The sequence below is a fragment of the Thermobia domestica genome, chromosome 17, assembly GCF_964235325.1.
Source record: "Thermobia domestica chromosome 17, izTheDome1.hap1.1, whole genome shotgun sequence".
In the NCBI taxonomy this organism is placed as follows: Eukaryota; Metazoa; Arthropoda; class Insecta; order Zygentoma; family Lepismatidae; genus Thermobia; species Thermobia domestica.
In genome coordinates, this window is record NC_137470.1 from 27254631 (window position 1) to 27269917 (window position 15287).

At 35.3% G+C, this 15287-nt stretch overlaps 2 protein-coding genes across 2 annotated transcripts; both read right to left on the reverse strand.

Moving 5' to 3' along the window:
* Positions 1–5295: 5295 nt before the first annotated feature.
* On the reverse strand, positions 5296–13604 carry LOC145673967 (uncharacterized). The gene is made up of 2 exons (XM_081743788.1): positions 11361–13604; positions 5296–5307 (listed from the first exon to the last, which is right to left on the reverse strand). The coding sequence occupies exons 1-2, from the start codon at positions 13602–13604 to the stop codon at positions 5296–5298; spliced, it is 2256 nt and encodes a 751-aa protein (XP_081599914.1).
* Positions 13605–14225: 621 nt separating this feature from the next.
* On the reverse strand, positions 14226–14936 carry LOC145673968 (uncharacterized). Its single transcript, XM_081743789.1, has one exon. The coding sequence runs from the start codon at positions 14934–14936 to the stop codon at positions 14226–14228; it is 711 nt and encodes a 236-aa protein (XP_081599915.1).
* Positions 14937–15287: the final 351 nt, after the last annotated feature.

Here is a 15287-nt window from a genome sequence, read left to right on the forward strand (position 1 = left end):
ACTTGAATGTATTCTTTCGTATATTCAGCTAGTTCATTTTTTTTCTCGTTGGTATAAAAAGTAGAACATCGAAATTATGAACTTGTTAAAATAAACCTTCTTCGTTTTTTTCTGATTCATACAAATATAGAGCATTTTAGTAGTTCAAAAGTTACATAATGGTCAATTTTTGTTTGTTTAAACAGTACCTAATGCGATAGTAGAAGTGGCTCTTCTTCTCTTTTCTAGTTGGTACAAAAGAAAATAAAAATTATACAAAATAGTATAAAAGTCTTAGTCAGTTAAAATGATCCTTCTTCGGTTTTTTGTTTATTTGAGTAGTACAAAATGGCATTTCTCGTTGGTACAAAATTGAATAGGTCATTCAAATTTATCTTTTCGTTTGTTTAAATAGTTAAAATGGTATATCTTTACTTTTCTTTTGATTGGTACAAAAATAAAATAGACCACTGAAATTTGTTCCCTCTATTATTTGAATAGCACAAAAAAGGTATAAAATGACCCTTCTTTGATTTTCTTGTGATTGGTAAAAAAATAAAATTTCGTTTATTTGGGTAGTACAAAATTATACAGAAATATTGAACTAGTTAAAAGGGATCTTCTTCATTTTTTCTGGTTCATACAAAGATAAATACTTCATCCAAATTTGAGTAAAATGGTCCATGTTCGCTTTCTCAAGTTTAGCCCTTCGTTTTGCTTAAATAATATATAGCTAGTTAATACGGCATATCTTTGCTTTCTTTCTTGTTAATCCATTTGAATAGCCCAAAACGGTACAGAAATTCTGCGCTAGTTAAAATTGTGCTCCTTTGATTTCTTTCTCATTAATACAAAAGTAAATAAGCCACTTAAATTTATTCCTTCTTCACTTTTTTCTGCTTTGTACAAAATTGAGTAGATCACACAAATTTACTAAAAGAGGAAACGTTATCTCAATATGTGGTTTCATTTATGAGATTGACCTTTGACCTCGATGACCATTATTTTTTGAAACTTGTAGTAGTTGATGACCTATTACTAGATTTGAAAACAGTACCTCAATACGTTGCTCCATTTAAGAGATTGATTTTTGACCTCGATGGTCAATACTTCTTTTAACATGTACTAGTTGATGACCTATTACTAGATTTGAAAACATCACCTCAATACGTTGCTTCGTTTCCGAGTTATTAGGTTTTAAGTATTTTGACCTTTGAGCTCATGGTCAGTATTTTTGGAACTTGCAGTAGTTGATGACCAATTACTAAATGGGGAAACAGCACCTTAATATGTGGATCCGTTTTCGAGTTATTAGGTTTTAAGTACTTTGACCTTTGACCTCGATGGTCATTATTTTTGGAACTTGTAGTAGTTGGTGGCCGATTACTAAATGTGGAAACAGCATCTCAATATGTGGCTCCGTTTTTGAGTTGTTAGGTTATAAGTATGTTGACCTTTGACCTCGATGGTCCTTATTTTGGAACTTGTAGTACCTGATGACCAATTACTAAATGTGGAAACACGACCTCAATATGTGGATCCGTTTCCCAGTTAATAGGTTTTAAGTATTTTGACCTTTGACCTTGATGGTCATTATTTTGGGAACTTGTAGTAGTTGATGACCAATTGCTAAATGTGGAAACACCACCTCAATATGTTGCATCGTTTACGAATGATTGGGTTTTAAGTGTCATACAAAGGGCGTATCACACAAACTATAAGACCCAGGTAAAAATAAATATGTTATTCGTGATCAGCATGGTCGAAAACCCCCATATGCCGAGTTTTATCCAAATCGGTTAAAATTGTCATTCAAAGGGCGTATCCCACATAAACTATAACACACAGGTAAAAATAAATATAACATTCGTGATCAGCATGTCCAAGAACCCCCATATGCCGAGTTTCATCCAAATCGGTTAAAATTGTCATACAAAGGGCGTATGCCACATAAACTATAGGACCAGATAAAAATAAGTATAATATTCGTAATGAGCATGTCCGAAAACCCCCATATGCCGAGTTTCATTCAAATTGGATAAAATTGTCATAGGAAGGGCATATCCCACATAAACTATAAGACCCAGCTAAAAACAAATATAATATTCGTGATCAGCATGTCCGTAAACCCCGATATTCCGAGTTCCATCCAAATCGGTTAAAATTGTCATAGAAAGGGCGTATCCCCCATAAACTATAGGACCCAGTTAAGAATAAGTATGATATTCGTACTCAGCATGTCCGAAAACCCCCATATGCCGAGTTTCACCCAAATCGGTTAAAATTGTCATAGAAATGGCGTATGCCACATAAACTATAGGACCCAGGTAAAAATAAATATAATATTCGTGATCAGCATGGTCGAAAACCCCCATATGCCGAGTTTCATCCAAATCGGTTAAAATTGTCATAGAAAGGGCGTATCCCACATAAACTATAAGACCCAGGTAAAAAATAATTCTTTGCTATGTTGTAACGAATGCACCCCGTTTGCTATGGTAAAAATAGGGGTGGAAAAGTATTAAAGATTATCCGCTCTACTATGTGTTCGTAGTCTCTGCTATGGTAAATAAGGGGTGGAAAAAGTACGTAGTCTTATGTATTATCTGCTATGTTAAAATAAGGGTTGAAACGAGTACACCCCCTAAAATGGACTATGTTTAATCTTCGCTATGTTTCGTACTCTCTGTGTGATTTCTGTTATGGTAAAATAAGAATTCAAAAATGAGCCATACTCTTTTATTAGCTGTGCTATGTTCAAATAGGGGTCGAACGAATCTTATGTATTCTCCGCTCTGCTGAGTATTCGTAGTCTCAGTGTAATTTCTGCTATGTTAGAATAGGGGTTGGAAAATATGCCATACTCTTTTATTACCTCTGCTATGTATAAATAGGGGTTGAACTAGTACACCCCTCTATTATGTTGTTATTCATTGTCTGCTATGTTACATAGGTGTTTGCTATATTACAATAGGGGTTAAAAATAAGCCATACTCTTTTATTAGCTCTGCTATGTAATCTGTGCTATGTTCGTAGTCTCCATGTATTCTCTGCTATGTTTAAATAAGGGTTGGAGAATGTGCTCGTATTCTTATGTAATATGTGTTATTGTAAAATAAGGGTTGAAAAATGAGCCATACTCTTTTATTAGCTGTGCTATGTATTATCTGCTCTGCTGTGTGTTCATAGTCTCAGTGTAATTTCTGCTATGTTCAAATAGGGGTTGAAAAAGTGATCATAAAAGGGAACGAGTTCACCCCTTAAAATGTGCTCATAAAAGAGAACGAGTACACCCTTGTTATGTTACGTACTCTTGTGTGTTATCTGCTCTGCTGAGTGTTACGTAGTCTTGTGTGTTATCTGCTTTGCTATGTGTTCGTAATCTTATGTGTTATCTCCTATGTTAAAATAGGGGTTGAAAAATATGCTCGTAAAAGAAAACGAGTACACCCTTGTTATGTTACGTACTCTTATGTGTTATCTCCTCTGCTGTGTGTTACGTACTCTTATGTGTTATCTGCTCTTCTATGTGTTCGTAATTAAGATAGGGGTTGGAAAAATGATCATAAAAGGGAACGAGTTCACCCCTTAAAATGTGCTCATAAAAGGGAACGAGTACACCCCCTTAAAAGTGTTCATAAAAGGGAATGAATACACCCCTAACATGGAGGTCGTTAAAGATCGTGAGCTGACGGGGCGTGGGTCATAGCGTATCGTGAGACAGTGGAAAATTGAGTCCTTGCTCTCAGGAGACCATGAAAAAAGGCGATTTTTCAGCTACCGGGGGTCAAGTGCCCCCCATCTACTTATGTGCTAAGATGATTCTATAAAGAAAGTTTTAAAAGTTTCATAGTTGTAACTTACGAGCAATGTCACAATTTGTAACAAAACTTAAAGCTTTATATTTCCGTACATAAAAATAATAATTAGAAAAATATAAAAACACCCTCTTTATTTTTTTAATATACCATAACTTTAAGATTAATGTACAAAAAAGTTTCAAAAGTATCATAGTTGTAACTTTTGAGCAACGGCACAATTTGTAAAAAAAAAATGTTTTGTATGTCCATTGATGTATGACCGTCTAACATTTTGCAAGGTTACTCAGAACTACTGAAAGAGAAAATTGAAGCTTTCGTTTGACATCTGCATGAGCTAAATAACTTAAAAGATAAGGAAGTTATGGTTATTTTAGTTCCATGATGCTGAGTGCCGGGAAGTTTAATTGAAGCAAAATTCACATTTTTCAAAAAATTCTTCCCGGCCCATTTCTCATCCAAAAAAATCGGAAGAAAATAGTTTAGCATAATGACATTGGTATTAATGAATGAAAAAAAAAGTAAAGAGAATCTGAGACATTAAAGCACGGTCATATTATACAATTAGATAATTTGACATGGAATGACCCCATGAATAATATTTTGTGAGGTAACATTGCAACAAAGGGCTTACTGGGGATCTCATGGATTATTTCATTAAACATTTTGTCTGCTACGGGACTGCAGAAGTAATTTTCAATTCTATCGGATGTTTTAGCACACGTAGTTAAGTTTAGCGAATAGTTTGAAACTTTCTAATCATATTTTACAATCAAATTCAGCTGTTCAATGTAGTTGCTGTTGTTCCTATTCATGTTTTTTTTTTAAATCCGTCTTTTGCTAAATACCACCTCTAGTACTAATCAGACATTCTTTCTTTCTGTTCGTTTTTACATTTTCATGATATCTTAGCAATCAATTTGACCGTCAATCGTCTTATAACCAAATATATTTACGCAGTACTACTATGAAGATTCTAACACATTTCAAACGTCTTTTCAAAATCAAAATAACATCACTATATTCTAATTTACCACTAAATGAACATCAATTTAACCATTTCGTAGAATTATTGTGACTGCTTTCAAAATTCCTAGTGATTTTGTTTTAGTCTTGAATTCTGTAAATTAACATGTAGGACTGACATTTAAAATAACCGTACATAATCATAAAATTCAGTGACCCAAAAGGACCCAACTTCATTTGAGCTATCGTACACTGGCTGATTCATTTCAGAATTCATAAGCTTAGAAAATCTACCACTCACCTGTTCGTTGTCGTGTAATTTCCCGAGGCTTAACTAGCAGTATGGAAACCTAAACTTTCCCGATTTCAATTAAGATTTTAATACAATATCAAGTATGGACAACTCCAAAAGTGCATTGCCACTTGCAATTCTCCCTTTCCTGCAATAATAGGCAACATAAACAACTTGATCGTTGGCTAGTTTCAGAAATGAAAAGGCGTTGGACCAAACCTGAATTTCACTACAAATATATCACTGTGGAAACTGTAAATAAGAGAATAATATAAATTGTTAAGAATAACTGTTTTCTTATCGTGACGGCAAAGTATGACATAAAAAGTTACAAAATAAGTGTACTTAAGTAGTTTAAATGAGATGAGTGCTAAGAAGTAGACACCATATGAAAGCAGTTTCTCTCCTTTCCCCCAAAAGAACTAGCAAAAACAGAAAAAAGCTACAATATGTAAAGGCTTAATATAAAAGAATAACAGCACCAAAACAAACATCCTGATGAAGCAGAAAGAGAGACAAACACATAATAAGGGACACAAGTGGCGTAGAAGAATTGAGGGTTCTCGCATACAAGATAAAGAGAGGGAATAATAGTTGCAAACTCAATTGTTATAACACTGGTCGACAGTGAAAAATTTTCTTTCATGAAACAAAATGTTCCTTATAGTTTTCGAGCTGTTTAAAAAGAATCTGATCTTAATTTTGATCCTGCACCCTCAGATTTTGAAATAATATCAATTATAATAGATTTTGATTAAAATTTTATGGAAATCACAGAACTGTAGGTTTGAAGCCTCTCTATTCCTTTCCTAACTACCCCAGAATAGCAAATGATACCTCGTTGGAAAGGGCATGGGTCACACATTACAAAGGCAAGAATTTATTACCCATCGCGATCAATGTGTATATGAAGAAGAAGAAGAAAAATATTTAAAAACTGCGAAAAATTGGTTTTTTGAAGAATTTTAGAGAAGTTGGCAACACTAACAGTTGCGGTACGCAAACATAAGCTCAGTAATCCATATTACATACATTCAAATATTTTATATTAAAAACTCAAAGAGATATCTCAAACAGAAGGGGAGTAAAACAGTGTGAAACAAATTTTAAAAAGGAGGGAAACTTTAATATTTAGAGAAATTGAAAAAAAGTTTGCAACACTTACACTTGCGATACTCACACATAAGCTCAGTAACGAACACCTAATACATTCAGCTAAAATATTCTGAGATGTTACCTGAACAGAAGTTTAGAAAATTTTGCCAAATGATGTTACCATGTATGTAAATAGTTAACGATTATTTTGAAAAAAAATAGCTTTTTTATGGCAAAAAGAAACATGGTCAGAATTTCTTGAATTACATCCAATATTAAACTTTGTGAGAAGAAAGTGGCCTATTGAAGCCTGGCGACATTGTATTTTTTTCCCTCCCAGTAACTACTCTACTTTTGCTCAGTTGTCTGAAGGTTTGAGTGTGGGGCAGGGAGTTTGTACACGTCTTCCTCCCGTGTAAGTTTTTTTGTGACTGTCACAATGCCTCGAGATTCTGTTACCCACTCAGATAATTCTTGTTATGTCTGTGAAGAATACATAGTTAAGACTAAGAGGGGAAAAGTAATACTTTTGGTGAAGAAGGCTTACGAACTATATACATCGACTTCGACAGCAAAATTGATGAAGATAATCAGTGGGTACTTAGTTCAATATGTGTGCTTGGCATTTCGGGTCGTGGTTGAATAACAAACCTCAAGGTAAAATGTCATTTGGTGTTCCGATGATATGGCGTGAGCCGCCAACCACGCAAGTGACTGCTACTTCTGTGCTGTATACATTCAAGGCATGAAATGGATGGAGAAAAAAACTGACAATATTTCGATTGAAATAAAACCTGTCAAACACGGTGATAATGTTACAATTCCTGTACCTCCAGCAACATGGTATCTGGAAGAGGAGAAAACAAACGTAGCTTTTTCAGAATCGGAGAGCTCAGAGTCAGATTTTGAATTTGAAGAGATAAACGACCCACATTTTTTAACCCAAAGTGATTTAAATGACCTTATTCGAGGTTTGAAAGTAACCTAGTGCCAGACTGAAATTCTTGGGTCCAGACTTAAACAATGGAATTTACTTGACGGAGGTGCCACTGTTTGTTCATACAGGAAACCACATGCACCATTCAGAGTTTTTTTCAACAGGAAGATACACTTTGTTTTTGTTCTGATGTCAATGGTTTGTTTGATGGTCTTGGTATGACACATGAGGCACGGGAGAGGAGTCTTTTTTATAGACTCCTGAAAGACCAGTTAAGGCAGTTTTAATACATAATGGCAATATCCTCCCAACTGTACCAATTGCTTATGACATAAAAGTATGACATAATGAAACTTATATTAGAAAAAGTTCAGTACAATGTTCTTAAGTGGCACATTGTTGCCGATTTCAAAGTTATAACATACTTACAAGACTACAGAATGGATACACGAAACATTGCTGTTTCTTATGCGAATGGGACTCTCGAGCCCGAGATATTCACTACCACAGTGAAGAATGACCACGACGCAGTACAATGCAAGTAGGAGTTAAGAATGTTGCAACCCCTCTCTAGTTAAATCTGAAGGCATATATCTCTCTCCACTCCGTATAAAACTTGGCCTATGAAATATTTTGTGGTTAGAATGGACAAGTGTAGAGCTGGATCTTAGTATTTGACACTAAATTTCCGAATTTCAGCGGTAAAAAAAGTGAAGACTGGTGTGTTTGCAGACACAGAGATAAGAGATCTAATGCGGGACCAAAACTTTGATGGAGCGCTTAGTCCTCTTGAGCTGCAGTTTTGGGTATCATTCAAGAGTTTGTGTTCCGGTTTCTTAGGCAAGACAAAGGATGAGAACTACAAAAACACTCGTGGACAACTTTTTGAATATTTAGGGAAAGTATGCATATAACATGTCGCTGAAAATTCACTTTCTACACAGTCATCTTGACTTCTTTCCACCGAAGTCTAAATGACTATGCGACATAAGTGATGAGCATGGCGAAAAGTTTCACCAAACGATAGCAGCAAATGAAAGACGTTACCAAAGTGGATGGAAACCGAATATGCTTGCGGACTATTGTTGGGGATTGGTTAGGGACACTGAAGAGGCCCACACGAAGAAGGCCAAACAGAAAACAATGTACTAGGTGAACCATATGTAGTGTTCTTTGGTCACATATATGTTTCTGTATCACAATGCGAATATTCATATTGTATACACGACTCCAAATGTGCATTACCACCTGCAACTCTCGTTTTCCTGCAATAGCAGGCAACCCAAAAAGCTCGGGAGTTGGGTTGGTTCCGAATTCGAAAGGTGTTGGACCAAATCTCAATTTTGTAACAAATATATCAGTGTGGCAAACTGCAAATAAGGAAATAAAACAAATTGTTAAGAATGACAATTTTATTATCGTGACGGAGTTATATGACATCAAAAGTTACAAAACGATCTTACTTAAGCAGTTCAAAAGAGATGAATGGCAAAAGACAGATATCAGAAAAAATCATTTCTCTCCTTCCCCCCAAAAAACAATTTCATAAAAAAGGAAAAGTTACATAAAGTAAATGTTTAATATAAAAGCCTCATAAAAATTTTGAAAGTTGACACCCGAAAGGCAATAAAAACTGAACGGAAGTGGATAAAATTTTGCACAGATATTTCACACATAAAATGAGGGAATACAGGCTTCGTATTTTCCTAGAAAAAACGGTAGGGTGGGGCACGGACCCCTCCAAACCTTTGACCACGAGATATCAAAAGTGCTAGTAACACTATGTCAGAACTGTGTAAAGGACATAAAGAATTGTAACGAAACTTTTTCTATGGACAACACGCAAAAAATAAAGGAATACGAGTTTTTATTTTCTGCTGAAAAACAGTTTTAGGGGTCAAACGTCCCCACGAAAAATTTTGACATATGACGCCCGGAGGTTAAGAAGAAGTGAACCGAAGTGAACCGAAGTGAATGAAATTTCGCACAGATATTATAGACAAAAAATGAGGGAATACAGGTTTCTTGTTTTCCTTTTAAAATACGGTTGGGTGGGCCAAAGACCCCTCCAAACAATTGATCACGAAATATCAAAAGTACTAGTAAAAATGTCTGATGAGTGTAAAGGACATGAAGAATTGCAACGAAACTTTTTTTATGAACAGTACGCAAAAAATAAAGGAATACGATCTTTTATTTTCTGCGGAAAGACAGTTTTGTGGGGCAAAAGAACCCACACCAATATTTTAAATTTGACGCAAGAAAGGTAAGAAGAAGTGAACCGAAGTGAATGAAATATTGCACAGTTGTTGTAGGCTTAAAATGATGGATGGATGGTTTCGTATTTTCCTGGAGAAAAGGGTTGGGTGGGGCACCGGCTCCTCCAAGCATTTGATCACGAAATATCAGAAGTTCTAGTAACAGTATGTCACATGTGTGTAAAGAACATGAATCATTGCAACGAAACTTATTGTATGGATAATATGCAAAAATATACGAATACTGATTTTTTATTTTCTGCGTAAAAATAGTTTTAGGGTGTAAAAGCCCCCACTCAAAATTTTGAAAGTTGACGCCCGAAAAGCAAAGAGAAGTGAACTCAAGTGAATGAAATTGTGCACAGATATTGTAGAAGTAAAATGAGGGAATACGGGTTTCGTATTTTCCATGGAGAAAACAGTTGGGTTGGGCACGGACCCCTCCAAATGTTTGATCGCGAAATATCAAACGTGGCAGTAACAGTATGTCAGATGTATGAAAAGGCCACGAAGAATTCCAAAGAAACTGTCTGTATGGACAATACGCTAAAAATAAAGGAATAAGTGTTTTTTTTTTAATTTTCTGCGGAAAGATAGCTTTAGGGGGCAAAAGAAGCAACCCCAAACTTTTGAAAGTTGATGCCCGAAAGGCAAGAAGTGAGCCGAAGTGATCTAATTGCGCACATATATTGTACAGATAAAATAATGGAATACGGGTTTCGTATTTTCCTGGGGAAAACGGTTGCGTGGGGCGCCGACCTCTCCAAACTTTTTATCACAAGATATCAAAAGAGATAGTAACACTATGTAAGATGTCTGAAAACGACATGAAGAATTGCAACATAACTTTCTGTATCGACAATACGCAAAAAATAAAGGAATAAGTGTTTTTTTTATGTTCTGCGGGAAAACGTTTTAGGGGTCAAAAGTACCCACCCAAAATTTTGAAATTTCACGCCCGAAAGGCAAGAAGAACTGAATTGAATTCAATGAAATTTTGCACAGATATTGTAGACATAGAGGGAATACGGGTTTCGTATTTTCCTGGAAAAACGGTTTGATGGGGCACGCACCCCTCTATATCTTTGATCATGAAATATCAAACATGCTGAATTTCTCTTTATTTCAGCGGGCGAGGTTCAGCCGGAGGCTGCTCTGCCACCTAACCCTTGTCATCATTACAAAGAAAAGAAAGAAAAAAAATAAAGACACAAATAAGATACAAGATACAAATAACAACATAACATGATACATTCAATAATACTAATGATAAATAAAACACTCAGTAAATGTAAATAAAAAAAAACTATACTCATACTGCTAGTCCAATTTCAAACTGTAGTAAACCTGTCATGTGTGCCAATGCTTTGTCTCTGATCTCTAAATAATAATGTTTGGAGTGATGATTTAAATAGATTATACGGTTTGTCAGTGATTGACTTTGGTAGGGAGTTCCAGATTCTTACTGCCGAGATTGAAAATGCCTTCTCCGTTATTTTTAAAGAATGCCGTGGCATATTCAGCTTATTGCTTCCTCGGGTATTGTAACGGTGAATTTCTGATCTACATGTTAATTTATGATGCAAGTAAGGTGGTGCTTTATGTGAATTTATTTTGTATAGTAAACAACAGTATCGGAGATATCGTCTTCGGGACATGGTTAGGATATTGTTTTCATTAAGTACCGGCAGAATATGCTGAGACTTCCTGTAATTGAGAGAGAAGCGTATAGAGTAATTCTGTATTTTCTGAATTGCTCTAGTATTTTGAGTGGAGAGAGAACTACCATATATTGAATCGCAGTAATCGAACAGAGGCAAAATCAGAGTGTTAACAAGATATAGTCTTGTTTCTTGCGATAAATAGCCTTTCAGTTTATAAAGCTGTCGTAAGATGCGCTTAGCTTTAATACACTGTTCAGAAATGTGTTTATTCCAGCTAAGCCCTTGGTCTATTATTAAGCCTAGATCTTTAACAAAGGGAGAAAATGGAATACTGGAATTCACTACAGTTACTTTTAGGTCATCAGGGTTGATTTTGCTCAACTGATGTGATGTTCCTAATACAGTGAAAACACATTTTAATGGATTAAGTAAAAGACCATTCTTAAGACACCAGTTGCTAACAGCTGAAAGATCCGTATTAAGTAACTCTATTGTGTCCATAATATTTTCAGGTGTGCTACTGATGAAGATCTGGGTATCATCCGCATAGAAGTGAACTGATGAATGTTTTATGACTGTAGAAAGATCTGCTGAAAAGAGTGAAAATAATAGGGGACCTAATATTGAACCTTGCGGAACTCCTGCCTTTATCAGGGATGGGGTAGATACCTGAGTCTTTTCTCCTCTTAGTATTACTTGTTGCTGTCTACAAGAGAGATAGCTGTGGAACCATTTAATAACTGATTCCGAGAAGTTGTAATATTTCATTTTGGCCAGTAGGAGTTCATGATTTACTAGATCAAAAGCCTTCGAAAGATCCAACAAGACCAAAACTGTTACCATTGAATTTTCTATTGAATTCAAAATTGAATCTGTAATTTCTAAAAGGGCTGTGGTTGTGCTATGTTCTTTACGGAAGCCGGATTGAGTAACAGGCAATACTTCATTTTTATTGATAAAAGATGTTAATTGCTGAAATGCTACCTTTTCTAGTACTTTGGAGATAATTGGAAGTATACTGATGGGACGAAGCTCATCAAGCGACTGTACAACTGTCTTCTTGGGCAGTGGAACCACCTTCGCTCGCTTCCACAGTTCTGGAAAACAACCTTGAGTTAATGAATAATTTACTATGTGAGTAAGTGGAGTTAAAATAAACGGAACAGACAGTCGAAGCATTTTTCCTGTTATTCCATCAAATGCACATGTGTTGGATTTAATACTGTGTATTGCAGTTTTAACTTCTGTTTCGTTTACAGTGTGAAACTTAAACGTTTCAATATTGCTATTTAGTTTATGCGATGAAAGCCAATGCGTTTGTTGATCAAGTACTTCAGTGCTTGTCTCAGACATTTTATAGACACTTGTGAAATGTGAATTTATAGCTTCAATGTCATTTATATCATCTGGAAGAATCAAGCATGAATCGCTTTTACCTACACCAAGATCACGCAAAGTTTTCCAAATGTTACGTACATCATTAGTAGATCTCATGCGATCAGAAAAATACGCAGTCTTTTCTTGTCGCACAACAGTAGTTGTGAAGTTACGCAAACGTCTGTAATCCTCCCAATGCAACTGATTCTTCGTTCTTTTATATTTTCTGTAAGCACGGTCACGCAACTTCATTAAAAGTTTTGTGTTACTTGAAATAAAGGGAAGAGTGTTCTTAGATAGCCTTTTCGTTTTGAGCGGTGCATGGTTATCAAAAATGTCAAGTATAGAGTTTTGTAAAAATTCAACTTTATTATCTATTGTTTCCATTTGAATAATATCATCCCAGTTGTAATTTTGTGCATCATGATAAAACGATTCGGTATTAAATGAAGCGTAAGTACGACACTGAATTACTCTACTGGGAGTTTTGGATATTGTATGAAGCTTGAGAGTGACGTGAATTACGCTGTGGTCTGATGTTCCAATGGGTGGACTAACTCCAAATGAGTGTACCTGTTCCGGATTGTCAGTAATAATTAAATCTAGCAAAGATTCGGTAGTTTCAGTGACTCTCGTGGGTTCATTTATTAACTGTGTGAAACCTAATATGTTAATAATAGATTTCAAGTAAATAGTTTCTTGTTTATCTGGACAGAGTTGATCGCAATTGAAATCACCAACAACGAATATTTGGTCGACTTGTGGATATAGTTCCAATACGGCATCTTCGATCGCTGACAATTCCCTATATGGTATGCTGGGAGATCTATATACAGCAGTAATACCAATTGACAAGTGGTTCACATTAACAACAAGATTTAAAATTTCTATATCTTGATAAACATCGTTAGATTGAAAGTCAACAACTTTCACTTTAATATGTTTTAAGTAGTAAATCAGCATGCCTCCACCCCTCCCTTTGTCACTGCGAATGACTGAATATCCTGGAATCTCAATTTGCCTTGTACTTATAGAATCGTCCAACCATGTTTCCGATATAATTAAAATGGAACATTTTGTGGAGACAGCGAGTAGCCGTACTTCGTCAATTTTAGGAAAAAGAGAACGGACATTTGCATGCATAATCTTAAAATTTGACGAAGCAGCAGATTGAGTAAGGATCTGAAACCCCACATTGTTTATGTTTGTACTACCCATGTTCAAATACAAAGATTATAATTAAAATGTATGTAAAAAACACCATTAAAGCAGTAATTGAGCCCTGACGAAACTGAAACGCTACACTGACATACATGACATGATGATTGCCTTTTCTACCGATAAACATAAAATAAAATACCATAGAACATAGATGACTAAACTTACAGTAAAGAAGAAATAACAGTATGGGAAAAAATTGCCTTATAAATGCAGTTCTAACATAGGCGTTTTTGTATTTGTCACTTAACGCACACTTAATAAAACAGTGCTTAAAATTTAGCATTTTCATCGTGTTGTTAAGTTGTTAACTTCATCGTGTCCAGTTGAGATTTGTAACGTGATGAGTAACTAACTTACAACATTGGTACAAGTACCCTTGTACAAGTTCAACTTCTATATCCACTAATATATTATAAATTTGTCAACTCACGGTACACAGATAACAAAAGAGCAAAATTGATTTCGACTTACCATAGTTGTCCTTTAAAGTATAAAATATATTTATAACATAGAACAGAACAGATAACTGTAACATAAATACACTTTTGCACTACCTGCAAGTTACACTTTTTTGCACTACACACAAGGTCATCATTCACACACTGTAGAGTGCAAACGTTACAGCTCCTGTAATTGAGAAGCGTTCGTAACGTAGTTCTTTTTGCCATTGATGATGACAACAATTTTTCCGTCCCTTGTATACACATTCTTGGGGTCAAACTTCTTAAGTGCCTTTTGCAGTAGCTGCAATCGTGAACTACATAAATCTTCTCTTATTACAATTCCAGAGTTCTTTAGCTTCCGTTTCTGATTAAACACTTCAGCCCGTGAGCGATAACTAACAAATTTAACAATAATTGGCCGTGTACTACCAGGCTTCTTCTGTCCTACTCTATGAGAACGGCAAATGTCCCTTGTACTTAAATTTACGCCCAGTTTCTTTTCAAAGATTTCCAGTGCAAGGTTGTCTGTGTTTTCATTTATCTTCTCAGGTACACCGAAGATCCTTAAGCTGTTTCTACGCTGATATTGTTCTAACTCATCTATATTTTCCTGCAGATCACTTATTTTCTTGTCTCTTTGTACCAACTCTTTCCGTAAGTCGTCAATTACTTCAATATTGAAATTTAGCGTTTCTTCCAAACGTTCTATCACAACATGCGTTACAGATTCAATTATTGAATCAACGATTAGCTTCATGACTTCAGGTGTCTGCACAGTACGTTTCACTTCATCACATATATCCTTCATAATTTCTGACCTACTTGAAGCTGCAGCCGGTGACTTCAGTCCATTGTTTCTGCTGTTATAACGAGTGTTGTTAGCCATTTTGCACAGTAATTCTATTAAACTGATTATAATTACAAAGATTATATGTTCTGTGTGTTTCTTCTTGATTAAAACACTGACTAATTGTATTCACGCTACATTATATGCGAATATATGAATATAAATTATATGATTTTACTGGAGACGATGATATCAAACTTTCACTACGCCGCCACATGCTAGTAACAGTAAGTCAGATGTATGTAAAGGACATGAACAATTGCTACGAAACTTTTTGTATGGACAATACGCAAAAACTAAAGGAATACGTTTTTTTTATTCTCTGCGGAAAGACAGTTTTAGGGGGGCAAAACAACCCACCCCAAAATTTTGAAAGTTGACTCCCGAAAG